This window comes from Ciconia boyciana, chromosome 3 (assembly GCF_034638445.1).
Source record: "Ciconia boyciana chromosome 3, ASM3463844v1, whole genome shotgun sequence".
Taxonomy (NCBI): domain Eukaryota; kingdom Metazoa; phylum Chordata; class Aves; order Ciconiiformes; family Ciconiidae; genus Ciconia; species Ciconia boyciana.
In genome coordinates this window covers 41,796,948-41,821,109 of record NC_132936.1, presented here as the reverse complement: position 1 = coordinate 41,821,109, position 24,162 = coordinate 41,796,948, and the positions used below count along the sequence as shown (strand labels likewise).

General features: G+C 40.5%; 1 protein-coding gene across 4 annotated transcripts; it reads right to left on the bottom strand.

Moving 5' to 3' along the window:
* Nucleotides 1–2,077: 2,077 nt before the first annotated feature.
* On the bottom strand, nt 2,078–20,212 carry PM20D2 (peptidase M20 domain containing 2). Of its 4 annotated transcripts, XR_012041410.1 has the most exons (9): nt 19,565–20,212; nt 19,333–19,481; nt 15,481–15,623; nt 12,286–12,440; nt 10,032–10,167; nt 8,171–8,306; nt 5,965–6,094; nt 5,497–5,604; nt 4,647–4,665 (listed from the first exon to the last, which is right to left on the bottom strand). XR_012041410.1 is itself a non-coding variant. In XM_072855452.1 (7 exons), the coding sequence occupies exons 1-7, from the start codon at nt 20,027–20,029 to the stop codon at nt 4,463–4,465; spliced, it is 1,359 nt and encodes a 452-aa protein (XP_072711553.1). In that variant the 5' UTR covers nt 20,030–20,139; the 3' UTR covers nt 2,078–4,462. The 4 variants fall into 4 exon arrangements, 1 of the variants encoding a protein (XP_072711553.1); XR_012041409.1 differs by lacking the exon at nt 5,965–6,094 and having other exon boundaries at nt 4,636–4,665; XR_012041411.1 differs by lacking the exons at nt 4,647–4,665; nt 5,965–6,094 and adding an exon at nt 7,485–7,579 and having other exon boundaries at nt 5,496–5,604.
* Nucleotides 20,213–24,162: the final 3,950 nt, after the last annotated feature.

Sequence of the window (24,162 nt, the reverse complement as noted above, 5' to 3'; positions counted from 1 at the left end):
GTATATATAAACAGGAAAACTACAGAAAATTACAACTCCTGATGAATTTTAAGTACTTATCAAACAGTTGTTATGCAACAAGACTCCAGCACTGTAATTCTGATGAACATGTACTACATTTGTGTTCTTTTATCCTTCCATGGGGTCTTGAGAAGCTAAGAAGCGATGAGCCAGTATTACATTTGCCTGTTATCTTTGAGACTAAACAGCTAAAAAGATAACTTTGCATAGGTACTCTAGAGCAATCATAAATTATAGCACTGCATAACAGTGTACAGCTCATGTTTGTGAAGACTATCCACAGCCACGTGGACTCCATTCTTTCCTAGGACTGAGGCATTTTGCTTCTCACTACTTTTCAATAAGGAAGTTCAGATGCAGTTGGGGTTGAGAACAGTCCTTGATGAGTTTGTCAGATACTTTTGGCTTCCTTTAGTGCCTAAAGGAAGCTAAAGCAGCAGCCATCTTACCCAACTTTGGCTTAGTAGAGAATTTGGGCAAGAACTCTTAAGAGGGATGCACTTTCGTATCCTTCATAAAATCACCAAAATCTTGCATGGCAGTTACAAAACAGTGGCACAGAGCCATACTGCAATCTTGCCCAGCTGGAGAATGGATGTGAGGTGACTGCACTAATGAAAACAACAACAGGTGGGTGCCAACAGCAGCCAGCCAGGCTGGCAGACAAGGGCTCTGTGGAGGGCTGCTACTTTCAGGAACAGGAGATAGTAAACCCTAGGGAAAAACAGGAAATCATGTAGACCAACTTCCTCTTTATTTTAAAATTATTTAATCCCAAATACTTTCACTTTCCTCTAAATAAAAATCTGTTTTAAAGAATGCTGTCAGAAAGTTATGAGAAGACCACTTTTAATGAATACTAGACAAAGACTTATTTCAACAGCTAATGTGTTATGACTCATTCCCAGGAACACAGCCTTGCTCTCTGTGACTGCAGTGTAATCAAGTAGAGAGCACTCAGGCAATGGAAACTAAACGATTACAGAAATAGGATTCACAAGAACATAAAGCTGTGTTCTTAAAGGATTTACTGTTTGAAGAAAGGCTGCTGGACCCTTCTATGCCAGGTAGCTTAGCTCACAGGTTACAAATTCTCTCCTTCAAATCTTTTTATGAAAAGAAATTCATTGCATTTCATGTTTGTTTGGGTTTTTTTAATTTGTTTTTGTTTGTTTTAAACCAGGCATATCTTTCACTGAAGTTCTAGGACAGGTATTAAATAAGGAAATACTGTAGCTTGGTAGGCTGGCAGAGGCTTTAAGTTCTTCACAAAGTCTGGACATAAACACCTCATCCTTAAACAGCTTTGATTTGCTATCAACTGTTTAGAATAATTTCAGCAATTACAGCTTATTACCTACACATTTTGATTCATTGCTAAAAGTACTATTCTTGACAAATATTCCAATACTCTTAAATTACAAACAGCTTGGGGAGGACTGCAGTTAGGGTAACTTAAAAAACATGACAGATTTTTTTCATCTAGATATGATTTATGAGCACAAATTACTGAAAATCACAGTGAGTTTTGTTCCCTCAGGAAAGAAATTCCTCATATATAGTATCATTGTGATAGTAAAATCCTAACATTAAATCCCAAACTGCTTTAGTTCTGAGACACAAATCAGAATTAACATGCCTGGGGAGCTGAAAAGTCTCTATCCTTGGAGACTTCAGGATTCAGCAAATGAAGCCAAGCTCACCTGATCTAGTGTTGCTAATAATCCCACTTCAAGCTGGAGGCTGGACCAGGTTTAGCCTAACAGAGATCCTCCAGAGAGCTCTCCCACACACCATTCCTATTATTCTATGAATTCTAACATGTTTTAATAGTTAAAACAGCACTAAGATTATAAAGACTACCATTAAATATTTTATTTTAAAAGCATTAACCCTCACAAAAAACCTGCTCACTATGGCAGACCGAAATGGAAAGCTTAAAACATCCTCACTCTTACATAATCATACCAAACTGGGGAAAAAAATCAAACATGCTATTCAAATGAAGTCATGCAGCACCCCAATATTAATCAAAGGACAAGAAAATTCAGTCACAATTAAATTGCTTTATTGATATCAACTCATCTTTAATCAGCACTTCAGTTTCATTTTAATTCCAGCAATGATTACCACAAAATTAAGACATGCTTTTAGTGCAGAAATGTTTAATTATATGATCTTGGACATGATGCAGCCAACAGCCAGCTAGTCTGGACAAAGAGAACAGAGAAGGCTGTAATGCACATCAGCCTGTAGGGAACACAACAACACAGCATGTATTGCTATCACTGGGATGCCAACGCTCCATCTTAAAAACAGCAAAGCAAGAAGTTAAGCAGTTCATGCAGGAGGAAATAAAAAGCCACATATGCTAAGGAAATTCATAAGCTAGCTTGTTAACCCAGTAGAACTTAATGAATTGTAATTGTGTCTGAGAATGGGCAAGGCAGGGTTTAAATTAAAAGTTAAGGAGAAAGTTCCTTTGACAAACCTTGGAACAAATTTCAGTTGGATTTAGTATCCAACTTATGATCCTGGATGTACCTATGGCTCAGAGTCCAACTCTCATCTGTTTCATGCATTCATCTGTCAAAACTGTCTGCTGATGAAAGCAAGGATTCTGGTGTAAGGAAGGGCCATCTTGTAACCTGGAATATTTATGGTCATGCTCAACTCTTCAAATAACTGGCTTGTAATACAAAACAAACCCCTTTAATTGTGCCTCTAGTTCTTACAGAAACAGAGAAACAGTTACTTCTTCCCCCCCCCCCGAAGACACTGAGCATTTAATATATTAACAGATACTCTGTGTCCAATTACTACAAGCACACAGGCTGAAGTATCGGAAAGCCTAAAAACTGTCATCTACACTGTCTACCTGACACACAAACAGAAGCCAGCCTAGTCACACTTTTCCTCCTAAGAAGGGAAAGTATCAATAGAATTCTTAAATAGCAGCTGGAGGTCTGTGTTATAGAGCACACAAATGCAGAGGGAGTGCACAGTTAAACCAAGATAAGGAATCTGTTTTTTTCCAAAATTAGAAATTCAATATAGAAATTAATAAAATATAAGTTCTGATTAAAATTCTAGAGTTTACCATTTAGAGACTGGTGCTGTTAAAAGCAAGGTTTCTGAAATTATTTGGGGTATTCTGACTTCCTGGGGAATAGTTTGCCTGACTTCTTTTCAGAAGCTTACTGTAATACCTATGCTTAGGAAAATGGTAACCAGTAAGCTGCTTTTTCACTCAGTCTGTCCATTGACTCAGCAATTTGTATCTGAGCAAAAGATTAGTTCCTTCTCTATGTATTCACATGATCCTTTAACAAGCGAATTTAAAAAATCCCTAACAGGTTTGGACAGACAGAACACCCCCTGGGTAAAATTTGCAACATTAATGTCTCTGGGAAGCAAAATAACAAGGATTAAACAGACTAACCACACAACACAGAAAGGACAACTGGCAAGACTTAACAGATCTGCTGCTTAGGGTATGGGAACAAACAGGTTTGAGAAGCCAGTTACTGCACAAGCAATCCTCAGTGCAAGCTTCTCAGAGCTTACTACAGGGGTGTGCACACAACCCATTTGTTACCTTCATTTACTGCTTCATGGTATCATGCTTGCATCTTTGTGAAAAAGATTTCCACCACTTTAATTAAATTTATACACATCCTTCAGATCAGTTAAGCTAGTGCAACACCTTGTGTGGACACTTGTATTGCCTTAGAGTGGATCTTAAAGGTGCACATGCATTTTCCTGCATAGTTTAAACGTGTTCATTTAAACAAGTAAACATTCAGTTGCTTTCCAATTTTTTGATTAATGACTTCTCCACAACACCTCAAAAATTTATTAGGTCAATGCATTTCAGGACAATCAACCTTTACAGATCACACTTCCATACAAACAGTTCTCTTCCATTGCTAGAAGCTACTATTGTCAAAACCAGGCATGGTTCCAAACATATACCCTTCTCTCCAGCTCAGGTTTTAAGCCTCTATCTTGTCCCAAGAAAAAGTAACTGGCCAGAGAGAAATGCTTCATAGATCAGATTCAACCTATGATCACCGAGTGAACAGTGCTTATTTTAGAACAAAAATTTCCATGTAAATGCCACATTACCCCCTAGAAGGAATACTACTTTAGTAATACATAGAAAATCACTGACAAGGGATCTAAGCACTACCATTTATTCAACACTGCAACTTAAAGACAACATATTTGAGATCTCTCTGAAATTCATCACCATATTGAATACAGCAAACATTACAGCTAGATGAAATTGCATGTTTTTGAAAGCAATGATACTATTTGCTTCTCTTAAAGTCCAAAAAAAAATCAACATTTCTTCAGCTATGTGTTCATCCAGCCCCTTCTGGGATTTAAATACAGCATCTCCATTAAGTCAGTCCTACTGAGAAAGGTTTAATAAAGTTTAGTGTGATGCACATGCTCCTATGCCAACACCAAATTCCTTGTTAGGTTCTACTGGATTTATTTGTCCCTCTTCTTTTAGCTTCACCTGTCTAAAGTCTTCCCTGACTTCTTCCAGTAGACTTGGCTTGAAAATGACATCCAGTGCTGTCATTGCCAAAGCTTTTGCTGTGCGCAAAGCATAGAACTGAGCATTCTGTGACCCTGCAGAAAAAAAAGTAAGAGAAATGTCAGGTTAGATTACTAATATTAGATACAAACCACTAGCTTACCACATAAGGCGTATTCTATAAAATAAGATCTTCAAGTTTCAATTGCAAGAACAGTTTCTTAAAAAAATCTACTTGCATGAATGAAGTATGTCTATTTTCTGATGCCTCAAAACAAATTTTCACATGAAAGTACTTAACTTTCTGCTACTGATGTAAATAAGTAAGACTGAACAGGGAAATGAGCATTCACATTTTCCTTGTTAGAAAATGCAGAGTTTTATACTGTTATCTCTATTACATTTCCAGAGTATTGTGCTTTAGAAGTAAAAATTACTTTTATCTTTCGGCTCATGTTTAGAAACTCTTCTGAATATGCTGCTAGGGATAACACTTCTAATTTCTTCTCTCTAGATGGTATACAAAGTCAGGCTTTTAGCACAAGGAGTGGTCATCCTTCCCATATACATTTAACTTTAAACACAAAAATAGAAATTCTACTTTGTCAGCTTTTTTCTGCAACTCTACAATTAACTAAGTAAATTGTTTCAGGGTCCGTATTTCAGCTCAGATCCCATCAAGCCTGAAGAAAGCAACTCCATTTCTATACAGGTATTTACATGCAGCCACTTTCAGATCTAGTACTTACTCTTATACATTTACTACACAGTAGCTTTGAATACCATAGAAGCATGTGAAAGCCTTAATCCTCTGTAATTTGAAATATTTATAATTTCTAGATCTGCTGTAGTGAAGAGTCAGAAAGCAGTCTCTACAATGCATACGGGTTCCAAATATAAATCTAACACCTTTGACTTCCACTGACCTGCAGCCTCTGTGTACTGCTCAGTATGATTCAATGCATCAGAGCCAATATAAAAATAAGGATGAAGCCCGGGGACTACAAATGTAACATTTCCAAAGTCCGTGGAACCTAGAAGCAGCATAGAAATTTTCTTAATTAAAAAGTGTTGAAGACTTTTGAATGCTGTAAGAAAATGTACGATAGATATTATCTCCAGCCCATATCTAAAACAGAATATCCTTTGCCCCAAATACTAAAATAAAAGCATTTCTAATGAGTCATTATCCAGACAAAAATCTCCCATCACCAAGATGTTTTTCCTAACTAGCCATCTTCAGATGCTGCTCTCCAGTGCGCTTCTGATCAATAATCAGTTACTGAACTACAAGGAAGACGTACCAGCATGTTCCTATTCCATTCACTGTTAATTTTTTATCAAGCATCTCCTGATAGTAAGCTGTCAATTCAGAAACAATGAAAGCTGCAAACCTTGGAGTTTCAGGCAGTCCAGCTATTTTCCTGCTACAGCCTCTAGAACCAGGCCCAACAGTTACCACTTTTCACCAGTATGCAAATATTCAGCATTAGGTAGGGGACTCTTGAAGTAGGAACGATCTATCTTTAAACAAAAACAGATTGAGGACAACTATTTTTTTCCTGTGCTTTTTGATAATTCTCAGTTATGGAAGCCTTAACAGCACAAGCACTCTTGAAATAACAAGATCAGAACTAAACTCCAGACAAAACACTAGTGCTTTGTAGACATAAAAAACAATGTTCCAGATTTTAATGATGATTCTTTCATGCCTGGATACCACTTTCAGTATGTTAACTAGTGATAGTACCTATCTCAAAGTACTGCCTTATTTAATGATACCATCCAGAAGTAGTAGATCCTTCACAGTAAATGATCCAAGAGTCTGCAACTACTTCCTGACTGCCCTTTTTTTTTTAACCCAAACAAGCAATCCACTCAGTATTTGTTAAAATGACATTTAGAAGCTGGAGAAATCAACATGCCAATTATTGTGAAATTCAGATACCAGAGAAAGCATTGTTCTGTAGCAGGGAAAAAGAGGGATGACCAACTAAGACCTCAATTAACTTCTTTCAGGCCAGAGCTGTAAGAATTTTTTCCCTTCGCAATGGTATATAAGATGGCTGTTCCAAAGATTTAAAATTATTTGTAACACATCAGGTAGCCTCCATATCATGATACTTTATGGAGATAAGATATTGCTAATGCCTTAAGACTTAGTAATGAAATGACTGAAGAATATAGGTTTTACTTGGAAGAATACAGTTATTACAAATGAGTCCACAGAGCCTACATTATGTGATCAAAGAGGACAAGACTAGCTTGCTATTTGCTCTGCCTATAGACAAACAGAAGCAGCAAGACTTGTCCAAAAAAATGATTATTTCCCATAAATTCAGTATGCATTTGAAGAAAATCCAACTCTTGGCAGAGCAACAAGTTATTTTAATTTTCAGTAGTCTACACTATTGATCCATTCTTTGGTCAGTCTGGAGAGACAAAGCAGAAGACTAGAAGTTCAGCCTACTCCAGACTAAACCAAGAATTCTAGACTTGCCTTACTAAGTCCTAATACACAAGCTGCTGGAAAGACTGTGTTGGCCTTTTTCCCTGCTCTCACCCAGAAAATGAAGCATTAGCAATTTCAGTGCATCCTAGCTCTCAGTCATGTAACTCCACTTACAATTATATCCATATCCAGTCTACTACCAGTTTACAAGTTATTTTTGCTGAATGCAAGGGATTTAAATTTGTCATTTTCTAGTAAGATGGAAGGCTTACCAAGCCAAAATCCAGGCAGCTTTTAATAAAAATGTGACAGTCAAATCTTCCCCTCTTTCATACCTAGTAGCATGTTTAAACATCAGGCATTCCAATAGCTTCCATACAAACATCTGTAACTGTATGCTTGCTAGAGATGTACAGATCAGCTTTCCTTCCAGAAGCATAAAAATCTTCCCCTCTATCATACCTAGCAACATGTTTAAAACATCAAGTGTTCCAATAGTTTCCATACAAACATCTGGAACTGCATGCTTCATAGAGATGGACAGATCAGGTTTCCTTCTAGAAGCATAAATAATTGCACAGTTATCAATGCAATATACAGACTTGTGCACTATCTTCAACAGAAATGTACAGGAGCTCCAGCCCCTCAAAAAATATCCTGAAGCTGATACTGAGGCCTCTTCAAGTCACTGAGCACGTAATGGAAGCCAGTATTACCACAAACATGAATGGAGGGAAAAATGCAAAATATTCCAGGAAGCATTTATGTATAGCCCCAAGCTTCAAAAGTGGTATTTTCAGAACATACTGGCTCCTTATGATTATTTATATCAGTCTTGTGCACAGGAAGCCAATGAACCCCACGAATGCTAAAAATATCAGAGTAAGTTATCATAAGCATGGGTGCCCCAACTAAGGCATGCTAAACTAAGCCATCTGCTTTGGAAGGTTATCAATACCCTGTAGCAGAGCTACCCTACCAGCAGGAGGTGGTCACGGCACCTGGTCAAAGCTAACTCAGATTCACATTATTTCACATCATCCTGGCTGTGTGCCAAATGAGTGGAGCGTGCACAAGGCACATACAAGGTAGTATGATTTGATGGACTAAAGGAATTCTTCATAATGCTTAGCTGCCTAGAGCGATACCTGTAAGCAGACCGATACTAATACCCATGTAGAGGTGGCAGCGAGTATGCTCATCTGTTAACGACTTTTCTGCTGCACAGACATGGAGAAGCAACTGAGCTATCTTCCTTCCCTTTCAACAGAAGAAACTGATATCCTAAAAGAAAACATTGAAAACCATATGAAAACTAAACAGAAATAGAGGTCTTGAAAAAGATGAGACAAAACACTCAACCCCTCCCAAAAAGGGTAGCACACAGAATTCCACTCCTATGTCTCTGGAGACTGTGCTTTGTTATCACTCATGAATCCCCACTGCAAAAATTCAGAGAAGCAGCTGTAGAAAGAAAATTCAGTAAGGCCTACTGCAGCGTGCAATAAAAATGTAATTGCTCAAGCACATTGTGACATTCGACAAGCAATTTAAGGACAGGACAGACATATGGAGAGTTTCAGTTTAAGCAAGTTAATGTTTAACATTTAGCATATCATGTAACTTACATAGGAAACCACTATTACAATTAGGTGTCTGTACTAAGTTCATTCAAAGTCCTCTGAACCAGCACCATCACCAGTATTCATGATCTTCACCCTTAATACAATGGTTTGAGGGAAGCAACGCCAAGCTCCAGAAAGTTTCACGACAGTAAACATGCTAAATAAGGTTCCTCAGCACCTTTCTCAGGCTAAATGAGCAAAATAGTAAGCCTCACTTGTACCACACTGAATAAAGAAAAAAATAAATCTGCCTTTAGTTATAATTTGTTTTTAAACCCAAGACAATGAACCAATTGGAGAAAAGATGCTAGTGTTGTCTTAATTTGGAAGAGAAGTAGGAAATAAGAGAAAAACAACCAGAATACCATTAGATATGCTGTCTCCCCCACACAAAAGTTGAGAACTCTATCCCCAAACACCAAGATCTCAACTATCCAAAGATAAGCTGCATTTAATATAGAGAAGATTAATACTACAATCAAACTAACTGAAAACAATCTTTTCCTTCTAACCAAAGAGAAAAACCTGTAACGAGTGGAGTAAAAACATTTATATATACAGTTATGATCAGTAGTGAAGGCTATAAAGTATCAGCAGCAGTTATAAGACTTGAACAGAGCTCTTGTAGGAAGATTCTGGAAAAAAACCTGTTAAGGGTAATGAGAAACCCACCTCAGCATTCAAGAATTCACACTCCTATTACTGTACCTCTGAGAGACCAAGTGAAATAGTTTGAGACATAGTCAAGACCCAGAAGTGAACACCTACTTGAATGGCTCCCTTCAGAAAACTAATCTGTTGAACTTGTGAACTAAAATTAGGGGCACAGAATTACCTGTTAATTGAAAGAGGTTTAAATTAGGGTTACTGAGATGCTTAAACTTCCACTTAAAAATCTCTTCAAAAACTCCCTCTAAAATATTAGATGCTAGTACATTTGTTTATATGTAAGCTTGGAAAATATTGTTAAACAAGGTTCCTTAAAACTAAATCTCATCTTCATTCATAGCATAAACCAGGATTCTGTAATTCAAAGCAACAGAATGAGCCACAATTCATTCCACATCCTCATGTTGTCAGTAAGACAGTTCTTATCTTTCCATCCTTCCATCCCTTCCCCCAAAGTGTTTCTTTCTTGAAATATTTTCAGAAATATTATCAGAAAATGATTACTGCTTTCCATACCTGTGGGAAAATTTCTCAGCTTCTAAAACAAATACAGAAACACAGGCCAGAGATACGATCCTTTTACAGAGCTTCCATTTTCTAATTTGGCTTTTTTCTTCTGACCAAACTATGTTTAACCTACCTCTATCCCATTACTTTATACACTTAAGAGTTGATCTAAGCTTAAGTCATAACAAAAAACCCCAGATTGAGTTACCTGACAAACCATTCAAGATGCAGTCTTCTGATATAAACTCCATTCCAAGCTTCTTTCCATTCTCCTTGTAAACTTTCTGCAGGCTCTTATTTGGAAGCACATTGTAGTAATCATTTCTACCACCATTTATTTCCACCTAAACAAAAAACCTCCAAATGATTAGAAATTTTTCATCAACCTAAGCCAGTTTAATGTAAACAATTTAAAGCCTGGAAAAGATAAACACATATCCATATTTCAAGCCCATGTCAAAACAGATGTAAGTGCTAAGTTTCTTTCAAAAATGTAACATTCTGACAAATATTAGCCTTGATCAAAACACAGCCGGTGTTCTGTCAAGTTTCCACTAGACAGCCAAATTCCAGAAGCATGGATTTCACAGAAAGCATCTCCAAAACCAGTAAGCAAATATTTCCTGTAACTGCTTCTAATGATTTCCACTGCAGGTACTATTAAACTACACATAAATCAATTCAGTATTTCACCAAATTCTATTTTACTATTTTTGTTTAGAACACTTCCAATAACTACAGCCCCAGTCATGAAATGACTTCACACAGGCAAGAAGTCTGAAAACAAATGTAAAAAACATACCAATGTCAAGTTTCAAAAGAGATCTTAACTTTCATTCTGCATAAAGTAAACCTTCTGAAATCCTTTTCTAGTTAGAGTGGAGGGGCCATACTAGGAAAACAGCATCTAATGGCTCAAACAGACCTTAAAACTCACTATCTCACATTCATATACACTATACCTATTTGTTCTGATGAGCACAGACCTTCTTTTCACAGCTGTATTAGCCATCAACCTGTAACTACAGAGCAGGTAGAACCACCTATCTTAGCAATACATTGCAAGGCAATCATATTGCTGGAAGCAGCTACAGGAGAGAGACTTCCACTTACTAAAAGCAAAAAAAAAAGAGAAGAATGCTAACTGAAAAATCACTCAGTTTTTCACATTTGGTTGCTACATGAGCCTGCTGTTTAATAGGGCAAAGGAAATCAAGGGATGCTCCAGCTCACTGAAGAAGAGCTAAAGGTCACATACATCTTGAAGGGCCAGGAGGAAGATCTTGGAAATTACAGACTGGTCAGACCATCCTATCGTCAAGCTCCTGGGGGATTATAGAGCAAATAAATCCTCCTAAGACCCATGTCCAGGCACATGAATCAAGGCAATTGTGACTATCCAGCATAGATTCACAGAAGAGCAGATAGTGCATGACCAAGCTTAACTTTTCATGATGACAGGTCTGGCTCAGTGGACACAGAAGACATTCAGGCTCAAAGGGTTATGATCAGTGGCACAAAAATCCAAATTGCTGCCTGTTACTTGTAGAATCCACCTGCAATCAATACGGGTGCCTTACTGTTTTAATATCTTTATTACTGATGCAGACAGCTCCTGTGAGACCATATCTGGTGTATTGTGTTCAGTTTTGTGCTCCTGAACTCAAGACTGGAGCAAGTCCAGGGGAAGGCCACCAAGACAATTAGGGTACTGGAGAACATCACATACAAGGTAAGGCTGAAAGAACTTGCTTTGTTGAGCCTTCAGAAAAGAAGGTTAAGCTGTCTACAGCTACCAGATGAGGAGGGTAGAGAGAAGACAGAACCTGACTTCTCAGAGATGCCCAGTGATAAGACGAGAAGCAACAAAGGAAATTCCTATTAGATACAACAGAATCACAGAAGTTGGTTGAAGTTGGAAAGCAGCTCTGGAGGTCATCTCCAACTCCCCTGCTCAAGCAGGGTCACCTGGAGCTTGCTGCCCAGGAGCAATCAATGCAGCCTTTGAGTATCCCCAAGGATGGAAACACCATAATCTCTCCAGGCAACCTGTTCCAGTGCTCAGTCATTACAGTATAAACAGCAGAAAACCCCTTGTTCACCATGAGGTGGGTAGAGCACTATTGAGAGAGGCTGCAGAATTTCAGCCTTCGAGATACTCAGAAGTCCACATGGCACTGAGCGATCTGCTCTAACTAGTCCTGCTCTGAACAGAGGGTTAGACTAGATGACCTCTGGAGGTCTCTCCCAACCTAGATTATTCTATGATTCTGTGGCATTCTATTTATAAAACAAAGCTTTCTCTCAGAACACAAAGCAACAGAATAGCAAATAGTATCATTGACATTTTGATTTTTTTCAGCTAAACATCATGCAGACAAATGCTGTAAGCCTCAATTTCCTATTCTGGCCTACCTTATCTCCAGCATAATAGAAACACATGACTATGAATACAGTCTTACTTTGCATCCTGTGGCCAGTGCGGCAGATTTGAAGCAGTTCTCAACCTTCTCTGTCAGAAGAGAAAGATCTTTCATTGAAGGTGCACGCAAGTAAAACTCTAGCTCAGTGTAAGAAGGAATGATGTTAGGTTTCACACCACCATTTTTTATTACACCTGCAGAAAGGGAAAAGTCATGTTACCAGTGTTAAATACAAATGCTTGATCTTCAGCCCTGTCATGAAACTCCTTGCTCAAGAACTAAATATATATAAACAAAAAACCAAAAAACATCAACTGAGCATGAAATATATAAAGAATGTCAAAAATACAGTATGTGGACAAAGTTTCTTCATCACATCAGATTAAGTGGAATGTGTAGATGTTTTTCAGCACAATTTCATTGCATTCTTTGGTTATTTGCTATAAACCTAAAGACAAGCCAAACTAGCATTTGTAATTAATCCCCTGAAATTCAATGCATCAAAGTCATAAAGCAATCTAGCTCACATTGAAAAAGAAAAGATTTTGGTATAAAGGCTACCTTGGATTCCAACTTTTAAAGGCTTCCTCAACTAGAATGTTTCCAAGTTATTTTGCCAGCTTGGAGAGAAACTGAGTAAGTTGCATTTCTCAGCAATACTGGAGTAACATGTGTGTTGCAGTGCACAGGAAGTTCATTAGATTCCTCATACTAATTCTTCAGAAATATTGGGGTGTATATTATATGTACAGTTTTATTCAAGAGTGAAGTTTGAGTTGAAAGTGTTCCCTCAAGGAAAAGTGTGGCAACTACATAGTTTTCAATTACAGCATCAGAGGCATTACCATAAAAGACCATAATATTTAGACGTTTCAACAAAAACACATTGTAGACTTAAATTCTACATTAGATTTCAATACATTAACAGCTCATTGCTTTCAACAGGCTGCTTGTTTCCCTTGCCTCCTATCCTCAATTTATATATGTGGAATAAGATTTGTTTTCTGTAGAACCTGAGAAACTATCTACCTTAAATAGAAATACTGCACAAAGTTACTGAAGTGTCACTGAAGCCTGAAGAGATAGCACTATCAGGATGCAAAGAGGCAACAAATCTTTACCTTTGGTGCAGAAAACTTAAAGACTATAAACTCCCCCCTCAAGTAAAACCTTTCCAGTCTCAAATACAATCAAAGTAAACAGAGTGCCAAATTAAACCACTATCAGTACTAGTCCATAACAAAAGGTACAGACATCACAGAAAAGGAACCAACAAATCAGCAAGTAAGCAATCATGCAAATTTGCATGACACACATCATAACATGTTTGCTCAAAACAAGTAGCTTAATGAGCTTTCATTTGTCTTCCAACACATTTGTAAATGGAACTGGATAGAGTCTAAGACCACATCTACACTTAAATTTCAAAGCAACTTTAATATGGACTGGACAGCAGATCTAGCTTCAAAGTAGGCTGTCGGCACACTACTAATAGCACCTAGTTTGCCCTGCTTCTAGATGGACTTTTTCAGCCTGTTTAATACAATTTCTTGAACAGAACAAACCTAGATTTCTATTTTTCAAGGGGGCAACATTTAACTCTACTCATAAGCAGGGAGGAAAGAAACTTATGAAATATTAGACAAACTCAAGCCAACATTGTTCAAGTACATAAAACATTTCTTAGAAATTCTAGACTTTGAGTAATGGAAGCTATTTCAGTTCTTAGTGTGTTAACACTAAGATTTTTAGGATCACTTATGTCAGCCACGGCTGTAACTGCAAGCCTGCAACACAAGACTTCCAACATACTGTTGTAAAGAAAGCATTCCTAAAATTAAATCTCATTCTGGCTGCTTATACTTTCCCAAAGGTATTTTAAATATTTCCAGTTTGAAAACCAGGTTTATGACAACAGTTGTATCAACACAGTAATTTAAGTTTTGCTGTGGTTTGGGAAGTGTTCTCTCTAGGAGGCTTGTTTAAGATCTTAGTTTTTTGCCCATATTATCTATGTAGCCTTTAGAAACTACGAAGAAAGCAGTATTTAGGGTTTTAGGTTTAGATCCAATAGAAGACTTAGGCACCTCCAATCTTAAACCTGCAACACATGAGTTTCAGACACCAAAACTCATAAGTGTCCTATTTCCTACAGGGCAATAGGATAGAGAGCTAAGGCTATGCCTGCTGTCTGAAATTCATTTGGGTATGCTGCACAGCAGAACTGCAAACATCTTCATCTACAGTCAAAAGGGTTAGGGCTTCCAGACTTCAGCCAGATATCCTGGAGAGAAATACACACATATATTATACAGCACAAGCAGCCAAGGCATATAATAATCATTAGCTCAGAGCTTCTGGAAGTGTTTTAAGCTCATAACAAGTTTTCCAAGTAAACAGTTCTACATTCCTAAGTCCTGTAGAAATGGCAGACTTTCTTAATTTCAAATTGGAAAAAGTTGTGTTGGGTGTAATAAGGGAAACCTGGGTTTATAGCTAAAGGGCAGCTTCTATCTCAACTTCTGAAACTTTCTCACTGTACAAAAAGAAATGCATGATGTTGAAGGAGTATAAGTCAAGCTTAACGGTTAACACGTCTTATTGCAAAATGACCTTTCTACTTCAAGGTCTACTTAGATATTAAATATTAGAATCCAGTGCACATCTAGTTTATTGGGCTACTAACCAGAACTATAGGCTTCTGCCATCACTTGTTTTTCGTACTTCAGCAAATAAACTTCAGTCACTTTAGACGACTATGCCTTTCCATAAATGTCAATATAAATGCCATCTAATTAATGAAATGTCTACTACAAAAATCATGCAGTAAGTAATACTTCATTTTTCAGAAGCATTTAATGTTACACCTTTGCAAAAACATGTACATTAACTTTAAGGAATTCAAGGCCATGTACCAAAATAGTGCTTTTTTTTCCTTTCTGAACTGCAGCTTCAAGTGCAAAGACTTAAAGTTTGTCTAGCCTCTAACTAGGTACTGGTGTCCTCTTTTGAATCTGATCCACAAGCCTATTTTCAGAAGTTAGTTCTGGACACTGACATGATTTTAAAGATTACAGACAAACTATTTAAATGAAATGGTGCTATTTTGTAATATTTGAAGTGACTATACTAATTTAGTGCAATAATGCAGTTTAAATTGTGGGATTTTGTAAGTTAGTATTTCAACAGCCTAAACTCTTACTTGCTGGACATTAGATTTAACGAAGATCTCACCATGAACTCTCCAGGTCGGTTTCATTTGCTGTCTTAAAACAGACAGATTGTTGTATGCAAGAACAGCAGCATCTAATGCATTAACTCCTTCCCAAGGATAAGCAGCAGCATGAGAAGCTTTTCCATAGTATTTCACAGTCACACTAGGAAATAAAAGGCATTGCTTATTTGTTTTTCATTCACTGAAAAAACCTCTAAAACATAAAGTTCCTTTTGTTCACACAAATATTTGTTATAAGTTTTGTGCAGCAGAACATCAAATGATTTACCTGGCACTACACTGTTGCAAAGTTGAACTATCTTTGAGTGCAGGAAGATGCTGAAAGATTTCTAGAAAACCAATGAAATGGAACAATATCAAGAGCCAATCAGGCAAAAGAGCTACCGGTAACATACCGCTATACGGCCTTTTCCTGGGAAGTACAGGCTTCACATACTAATTAAATGTCTCCAACACTTTTATACCTCCTGACTGTTCTGAAACTTAAGTTACCAACATGCTTCTCAGAAGATAACAAACCCTTTTCTTTGATTCAAAATTAGAAGTTGATTGTCCTAATTCTTGTCAAACTTCAGTAAAATGTGTATGGTATATAAGACAGCAAAAGCACATTACTAAGATCACATACAAGCCATGTCTAAACAGGAAAAGTCAAGTTTTAAAAGTGCAGTAAAGGCATAGCCTAGTATAAAATATACATTACCATGCTACAGCAAGGATGTTCTTTCCCTGCACACCTCAAAAATGCTGGTAGAAAGCCTTGCAACAAGGAAGAAATCTAGTGCAAAGGTTATCCTCCAGCTTCATAGAAGTCATAAAATACTGCAGCACCTAAACACATCCAGTAAGAATTCATGCTTGGCTTCATCTTATGAGGACCATTTATATTAGCCTTACAAAATAATTTAGTATTTCAAGTTACATGAAAACACTTTACATGCAAGGCAAATATTAAATAATGACAACTACATAAGGTATTACTACTTATCAAATACACAAGTATTAGTTTTTTTACCAATACTAGAGATTTTAACTAAATCTGTTCATACTCAATACCCAGACCTTTACATAAAAAACCATCCTCAAGCTCGAAGTGTTCCCCCCAAGACACACAACCTGTCTCTTACCCAGCTATGACCAGCCTAACTTGCTTGTCCCTCTGTCTTGCACAGATGCCAACTTAGTCACTTATCCTGAGCTGACCCCTCATTCTCTGAACCATGCCACAGCTCTAAGTTAACACCAGAACTTAAATACTGGATAGCAAAGATGGACACAATGGAGTGTACTGTTGCAGCAGAAAATGTCTCCTGCTACTGCCTGCAATCCAAATTAAGTATGCCCTTTTCCATCCTCCCTCATCCTCCAAGACAACCACACATGCCATTCTGTAAAGTATGAGTTTTATTTAAAATTTATTATCATTATGAAATCAAGATAACAAAACTTACCCATTAACATCCCAAGTATTAGACTGCAACCCCTCAAATCAACTCAAAGAAGGCAGGACAGACCCCTACATATTCTCCAAAAAATGGAGAGAAGGCAAAGTAAAGCGGAAAGTCATGTTGCAATCTTCCCCCCTCCTCCCAAAACATATGCTTCTTAAAAAAACGTTATTTCAACATTCCTTTTCTTGTACTTCTGTTGCTACACAAGTGTCACATACTCTCAGAAAAATAACCAGATTTTGGTAAACAACAAAACCGTAAGCCAGTTTAAAGGTATTAGCAGAAGAATGTGGATCCTGTTTGACCAACAATAAATAGGCTGATTAGGTGAAGGATAAGTTAGTAAGAATCAGCAAATTTTGGCATGTATTCACCACAGTTATCCCAGTATGTTAATTTTACTTCAGGCACAAGCCAGCTTCGGAGTTTGCAGATGTAGTAATACTAGCAATTGCACCAGTCCTTAAATTCCTTGGAAACAACCAAAAGATCAATTACAAGTCATCAAAACGGCCTTTGTACCTTTGGAATCTCATAATTAAATAAATCATTACATAAGCTGAGTATTTCAAGCTTTTGGAGGTATTAAGCTGTTTTACTCAGCGCTTCAATTCCATGCCTCCTCCATATTCAAGGTTTAAAGGCTATCTAGGACTTGCATCCTATGGCAGACCACCACCTCTTAAGGGAGACTTCCAAATCTTAAAGTATCAAGCTCAAAAGGCTATTGCAAGAGTTGAAATGAACAGAAAGACAAAACTATTCATAAAAAATTGCATCTTGAAGATTATAGTCTTAAGGTACAGCAACCATAAGCCAAGCTAAGTCTTGAAGGAGATTACAATAACCAGTTAAGACTCTTTAGAAATACAATGATGGAATATAGCAGAGAGCTAGCTAGGTAGGGAAGACTAGGTGTTGCTAACCTTGTCTGTTTTGCTATAAAACTTAGCAGTAACAGAAGCAAATTATCCACCAGAACAGCACTGGCAAAAGCAAAATAGCCAATAAAATCAAGCACATAGGAGCTGAAAGGTAGCACAACCAAGATGAAAACAGCTCTCAGTACATCAAGCCAGAAATGGTTGGAAAACCAGTTATTTAAATATTACAGAATTTAGTCAGACAGCCAAATGTAATACTTAGAAAAAATTGTTGCACTGGAGGGAGGTTACTAGTGGAGTCTCTACAAGATAAGACCTTGGGGTCAGGACTCATTAGTAACCGTGGCACAAAATTTAATAACAAAACCTGCTGTTAGACTACTGGTGGGACACTATGAAAACAGAAGAGGTTTATAATATCAAAGGAAGAACAGCATGGCCTCAAAGACTGGTGGAGAAAGAACAGAAAGAAACTCAAAAATATTTTAAAAGATCGTGTACTTACAGACTAAACATTTGTCTAAGAGCTGATTGCTTGAAAATGACTGAAGAAACAGTCCCAAACATGCCAGCTGTCTCTAAAATCATCAGGAGACACTACAGTCCCAGTATCAGCTGAGTAAGGTCTAAGGAAATTCCACCTGATGTACTGTGTACAATTCTGGTTATGCACATCCAGCAAGGAGCACTTCAAGGCAAGTCAAGTCACTCCAAGTACAAACAAACAAGTGCTGACACTGAACAGTAGGGCTATCCTTCTTAGGATAACCTAAGAAGACAAGGCATAATTTCTGAAGAGTTATATGGCTAGCTGGCAAAAAAAAAAGCTGAGTGAGAGTATGACTGCTGTCTATAGATATATATTGGGGGTAAACATGAAGGAAAGCCAATAACTACTTTGAATTAAAAAAAGTTGATGTGTGAGTTAATAGGTATAAAATGGCCATGATTAAATTTAGGCTGGAAGTTAACACGGATCCAAACAGCAGTCAGGCTCAGCTGGCTGGCTTTCAAAAGTAGTAAAGAAAACCTGCAACACCTTCAAAACTGATTAAAATAAAATGCTTAGAGAGGACTACATGAGCTGGTGCCCAGGAAAACAATGAATGAGACTCCCTCCACTTGCATGTTCTAAAATTTAAAGAACAGGTGTTTTTTAAATTAAACTTTTTACATATATAAATAATCACAGCCATGTATAAAAAGAAATACCTAGAAACATCAGAAGAATGGATTTTGAGGACACGTGCAAGATTATCTCAGAGCAGTCAGGGATCTCTAACACTAGGCTGAACGCCGCACCTTGGAAGAACGGCTCAGTGTCCAGAACAGTGACCTGGCTCCTTAGCCGGCTGCAAATACTTGGTCTGAAGGGCACCTGCAAGGTCCCCGGCCCCAAGTTCAGCCCCTTCCAAAGCAATTCCTCTACTTTGCTCTGTTCATGCTCAATACTCAAGGGGAGGGGAGAAGAAGGTAACAACAAGCCAACCCTTTCCACCGGAACCTGCTCACTCACTCGTGCTCGGCCACATCGGGCAGGTAAGCTGCGTTTTCTTGCGAGGGGTGTGCCATAAAAACCACATCCAGGCCGTCAAACGCTCCAGCGTTTATCAGGTCTATTTTGCCTCCTCCTTGTTCTTCCGCTGGCGTCCCCAGCACCGTGACCTGCAGCACAAAGGCAGAGACTCAGGGGCCGACCGGTCCACAGGGGCCGGGGCCACGGCCTCCGCCCTCGGGCGGGCCCTCACCTGGACGGCGACGGGCGCCGGCTGCGGCAGGCTCTCCAGGGCGGCCTTCAGCCCCAGCGCGGCGGCGGCTCCCACCTCGGCGATGAGGTTGTGCCCGCAGGCGTGGCCGATGCCGGGCAAAGCGTCGTACTCGCAGAGGAAGGCGACGCGGAGCGGGCGCGGGCCCTGCGGGGCGGCCGTGCCCCACTCGGCGCGGAAGGCCGTGCCCAGCTTGTAGCGCGGCTGCACGGCCCAGGCGGCGCCCGACAGCTCCCCGCTGGAGAAGAAGCGGGTCATGGTGTCGTGCGCCTGGCGCTCCTCGTAGGCCAGCTCGGGCCGGCTCCAGATGTCGCGGCTCAGCGCGCCCAGCCGCGCCGCGTTCAGCTCCACGCTCTCGCACGCCCGCTGCTTCAGCGTCTCCAGCGCCGGCAGCGCGGCGCCGGCCACGGCGGCGGGGCCGCCCTGCGGCGGGTCCTGCGGCCTCATGAGGCAGCGGCGGGGCGGGCCGAGAAGCACCCGCCGCCGCAGCGGCGGCCCTCCGCCGCCGACCGCCCGCACCTGCCCACCGGTGCCTGTGAGCCCCGCGCCGCCGCCCCGCCCCCTTTTATCGCCTCCGCGGCGCCGCGGGGCACGCTGGGAAGCGTAGTTCGCCGCCCCAGCACGGCCTGCAGGCGGCGCCCGGCCAGAACTACCCGTCCCGGCGCGCCCAGGGGGCGTCCCCCGCCCTGCCGGTGCCGCCAGCAGGGGTTCCGCGGGCGTCCGCCCCGGGAGCTCTCGTAGCCTGCGCTACGCGGCTGGGCGGCCGTCCCGGTGCGCCTTCATGCTTCTCACCCCTGTGTTCTGCTGCTGACTTAACACGCGCCTTGCTCACGCGTGTATTTGCCATCAAAACGAGCTAATTTCAGTCTCCGGCTGCTCTCTGTGCGCCATTTCCCAGAGATTACATGCAAGTGCAAGATCTGCCGTCACTCTGCAGGCCTTGGAAATTAACACCCTATTTCCTCCAACATCTCCTTTATTTTTTCAACTAGAAGTCCTGTCTGCCTGGATTTTGTTTTCTCCTTTATGTTTCTCTGGTATTTCTGAACCCCAGACCTGCGAGAGCCACTGCGCAGCGTAGCTGGCTGGGTGGTGGTAGCTCCAGGTGCTCCCCACCACAGTTATGCCACCTCCACCGCCTGCAGCCTGTCCTCCTCCTGCACCTGTGGGGCACATGCGACGCCCCGTCACGCACCTGAACCCACAGCAACGGGCAGCACGGGTGCTTTGTTTGTGCACGGTAAAGCTGCTGCCATCCACAGCACTGCACGCAGAGCACGTGGGCTAAGCCTCTGCACAGGCCAAGTGCAGAAAGTTCAACGCTCCCGGGAGGCCTTGGACTTGCCGCCTGTATGCCGCATGGCATGTGGGCACATAGTGCTGCCCACAAAAGTCCAAGCAGTAATCATCTGTGGCTTTGCTGACTTTCATAATGAAATCCTGATGATCAGATGCATGGGTTTGGGTTTTTTTTCTGAAGCTGTTGTGCAGCATGGCATTTGTTTAAAATCCCATGTGCACATATCACTAATGATGGTTTATCAGTAGCTCGAATGGGCGTGAGGTGCTCATTGGGAGTTAATATTAGATATAAGCCAGATAGCAGGGACTGTGGCCAGGCAGCAGGGACCTTGCCTATCTAACCAACGTACACCTGACGAAAGATGAAGTCAACAGAAACAAAATGACAAATTCTGGTGTTTTTCCTGTATTCATTGAATGACCAGAAATTCACTTTTTGTTCATTTTAATCATGGTTTATCAACTATGCCCTTCCTCTGCAACTTTTCTGTCGCCTGGAGAGGTGCTTTGGTGTACTGAACTGCAGGTTTCCCTTCTCCACAGAAGACGAGGAGGTCCTTTTCCTAGTGACAGCCAAACCCTACATGACTCTCGGTCACTCCAAGCAGAGTTCAGGCTCCCATGCCTTATATATGCCACGAGATTTTTTTACTCTTGTAACCCACTCTGGCAAGTATCGTGGTTGTGGTCGGTTCTTTCCCTCCACCCCCAAATCCTTCAAAGTGGAATAAAGCCCACCACCCAAAAATATGTGCTGAACTTCCAACTAGCCTATGGATACATGCAGTTAGTATTTGTCAGCAGCTGAGGGGGCACAGACTCAGCAAAGGGGTCATGTAATTCAGGTCTGTTTGACAAGGGGCTTCTAGGACTGGAAACCTTTTGGAGCAGTCAGGGTGTTCCTGAAGGTAGTGCCAGCATGCTTTAGGAACAACCACTCTAGGCATCCATCAAACTCAACCACTTTTGCACTCATGGAAAGGCCTGACTCCCACTTTAAGTTTTAGTGTGGGGGGGGAAACCCCACACGTTTTTTCTTCCTAAATACCTGGTTTTCTGAGGCACTACTGTTCCATGTATAGTTTCATATTTCTTCAACAAAAACACGGGGTCTTGCTCAGCCTGCTGTACCTTTAGTAGAGATTCATCCTGTACACTGTATAGCTTTATATGCCTGGTCAGTAGTTTTGCACCCAAAGGTGGGTGCTTGCAGTAGTTTTAAAATCTGTAATCTGGAAAAATAAACATTCGATGACGTGACATTTAAGTGGCTTGCACGTGATTCTTCAGGAGGATTAAATCTACTGCGTAGACCTCCTCCATTTGCTCTAACAAACCGAGATCAGCATCGCAGGTCATGGTTTTCTGAGGAGGAGTACCATGGGCATAGCCCTGCATTAGGTTTCATAGATATTTGCTGACAGTGGGGAAAAGGTGACAGTCAGATGGGGACTCTTGAGCTCCATTTCAGTGCAGAAGAGGAATATCCTCTGCAGAGCACAAATTCTTTCTCCCCTCCTTCCCCAGCCATCGCCTCCTTCCACTAATGCCCCTCCAGTCTGTCTTTGTCCCATCTCTGGGTGCTCGTTACAGCCCCACATACCATGTCCAGGCAGTTCTAGTCTTCACTCCTCAGCATCTCCCAAAAAGTAGTACTTTGCCCCTCCAGGCTCCAAATCAGTGTTTGCAGTCCCATTCTCCTCACAGAATGGATCCTAATTCTCCTGTCCTGCTCCCTCCTCCTAGCTGTATTCCCTACCTCCACCATGCACCAGTCTCTCCTTCCCAGCTCTTTCAGTCTCTGCTGAAGACAATCCCAGTTTGTTGCCCAGTCAGCCCAGGTCACCTCTCCACTTGTTTCCTGCCCCAGTCTCCCTAAACCCTATTTTCTTTACAGCTTTCAAAGTCTGCTCTTCTACTTTTCCTCCTAGCTCCTACCTCTCCTATACTTTTTGCGCAGCCTCTACTCCATCTGCATCTGATGCAGAGAATGATGCAGCCTGTGATTTGAGAATTGAAAACGAGGAGCTTTGTGGCTGAGTTAGTTAGGACTGGCTTAGGCTGCTTTGGCATTACAGCTGAGGATGTGGAGTCTCAGAGCCACAGCTGAGCCTGAGCTAAGGGGCACAGGAATGGCGAGGCTTAGCCACGGAGAAAATTGCACTGTGGCAGCTGCCTCCAAACAAACCAGCTGCTCGTTTGAAGGGCTGAAGGAGGAGCAGGGAGTGCACTGGAATGCAGGCATTTGAAAGCGAGATAGACAGCTCTGGCTCATCCAGGGAAAATTTACCACTCATGGGGGGCAGCTAAATTATTTTTAGGCATTAGGTTATCTGCTCACAGCCTGCTTTTTTTTCTCCCCCCCCCCAAGTGAGACATCTCAGGAAATCACAGGGTTGACTTACTTATGTGACCGCAGTCTTAATTATTTGAAATTAACCTTTAGGATATGCTTAAAATCCTCTTTGTCTGCCATGAGGACTTGTGAAGCATGCAGCAGTAGATAGCCAATAATTTTGAAAAATTAAGCATTACAGGGTTTATGCCAGCTTGACAGTTCCAACTCGCATGTTTGAAAACTGATAATATATATCACAATTAGTGCTAACATCAGTTAGCATGATAGTGGGGATGTTATTTTGGTATCTTCCACTTCACAATCCCAGATAATTTGCACGCTCCATGTACAACATAATTTTCTATTATTAGTATTATGTGTCTGTATGTGCTAGGTCCCAATTTTCCATCTGTATATAACTGATTTTTCTGAACTACAATATTTTAGAGTGAATAAATATGTTAGACTTTAACGAATGCTGAATCTATAAAATACAACAGGTTCAGCAGGTGTCCATGTTGGGAATGCTAATCCTTTACCATGACCCTTTGAGATGTGGAATCTCTCTTTCCTCTTGCAAAAATATGAGATATTAATTATAGGATAGAGCAAGCAAAAGGAGGAATGTGCTTCAATTTATCTCATGTAGATGAGGAAAAATCACTATGTAATCTTTACTTACTCCTTTTCCTTCTTTTACAAAGAAAATGCATGGCCTTTTGTGGATTTCCTCATCAGCAGCATTTCCTAGATAATAAGCTATGGTCTATGTCCTAGCAGCATGGGGAGTCTCAATGGCCTTCGTGTATGCTGCAGACTTTCATGAGGTGATCTACAAATCACATCTACAGATCATTTACAGACGGCAGAATGTGCACAGTCACACAGATGTTGAGGGAGGCACCTCAACATCATCCAGTCCATCACTGCAAGAGTTGGC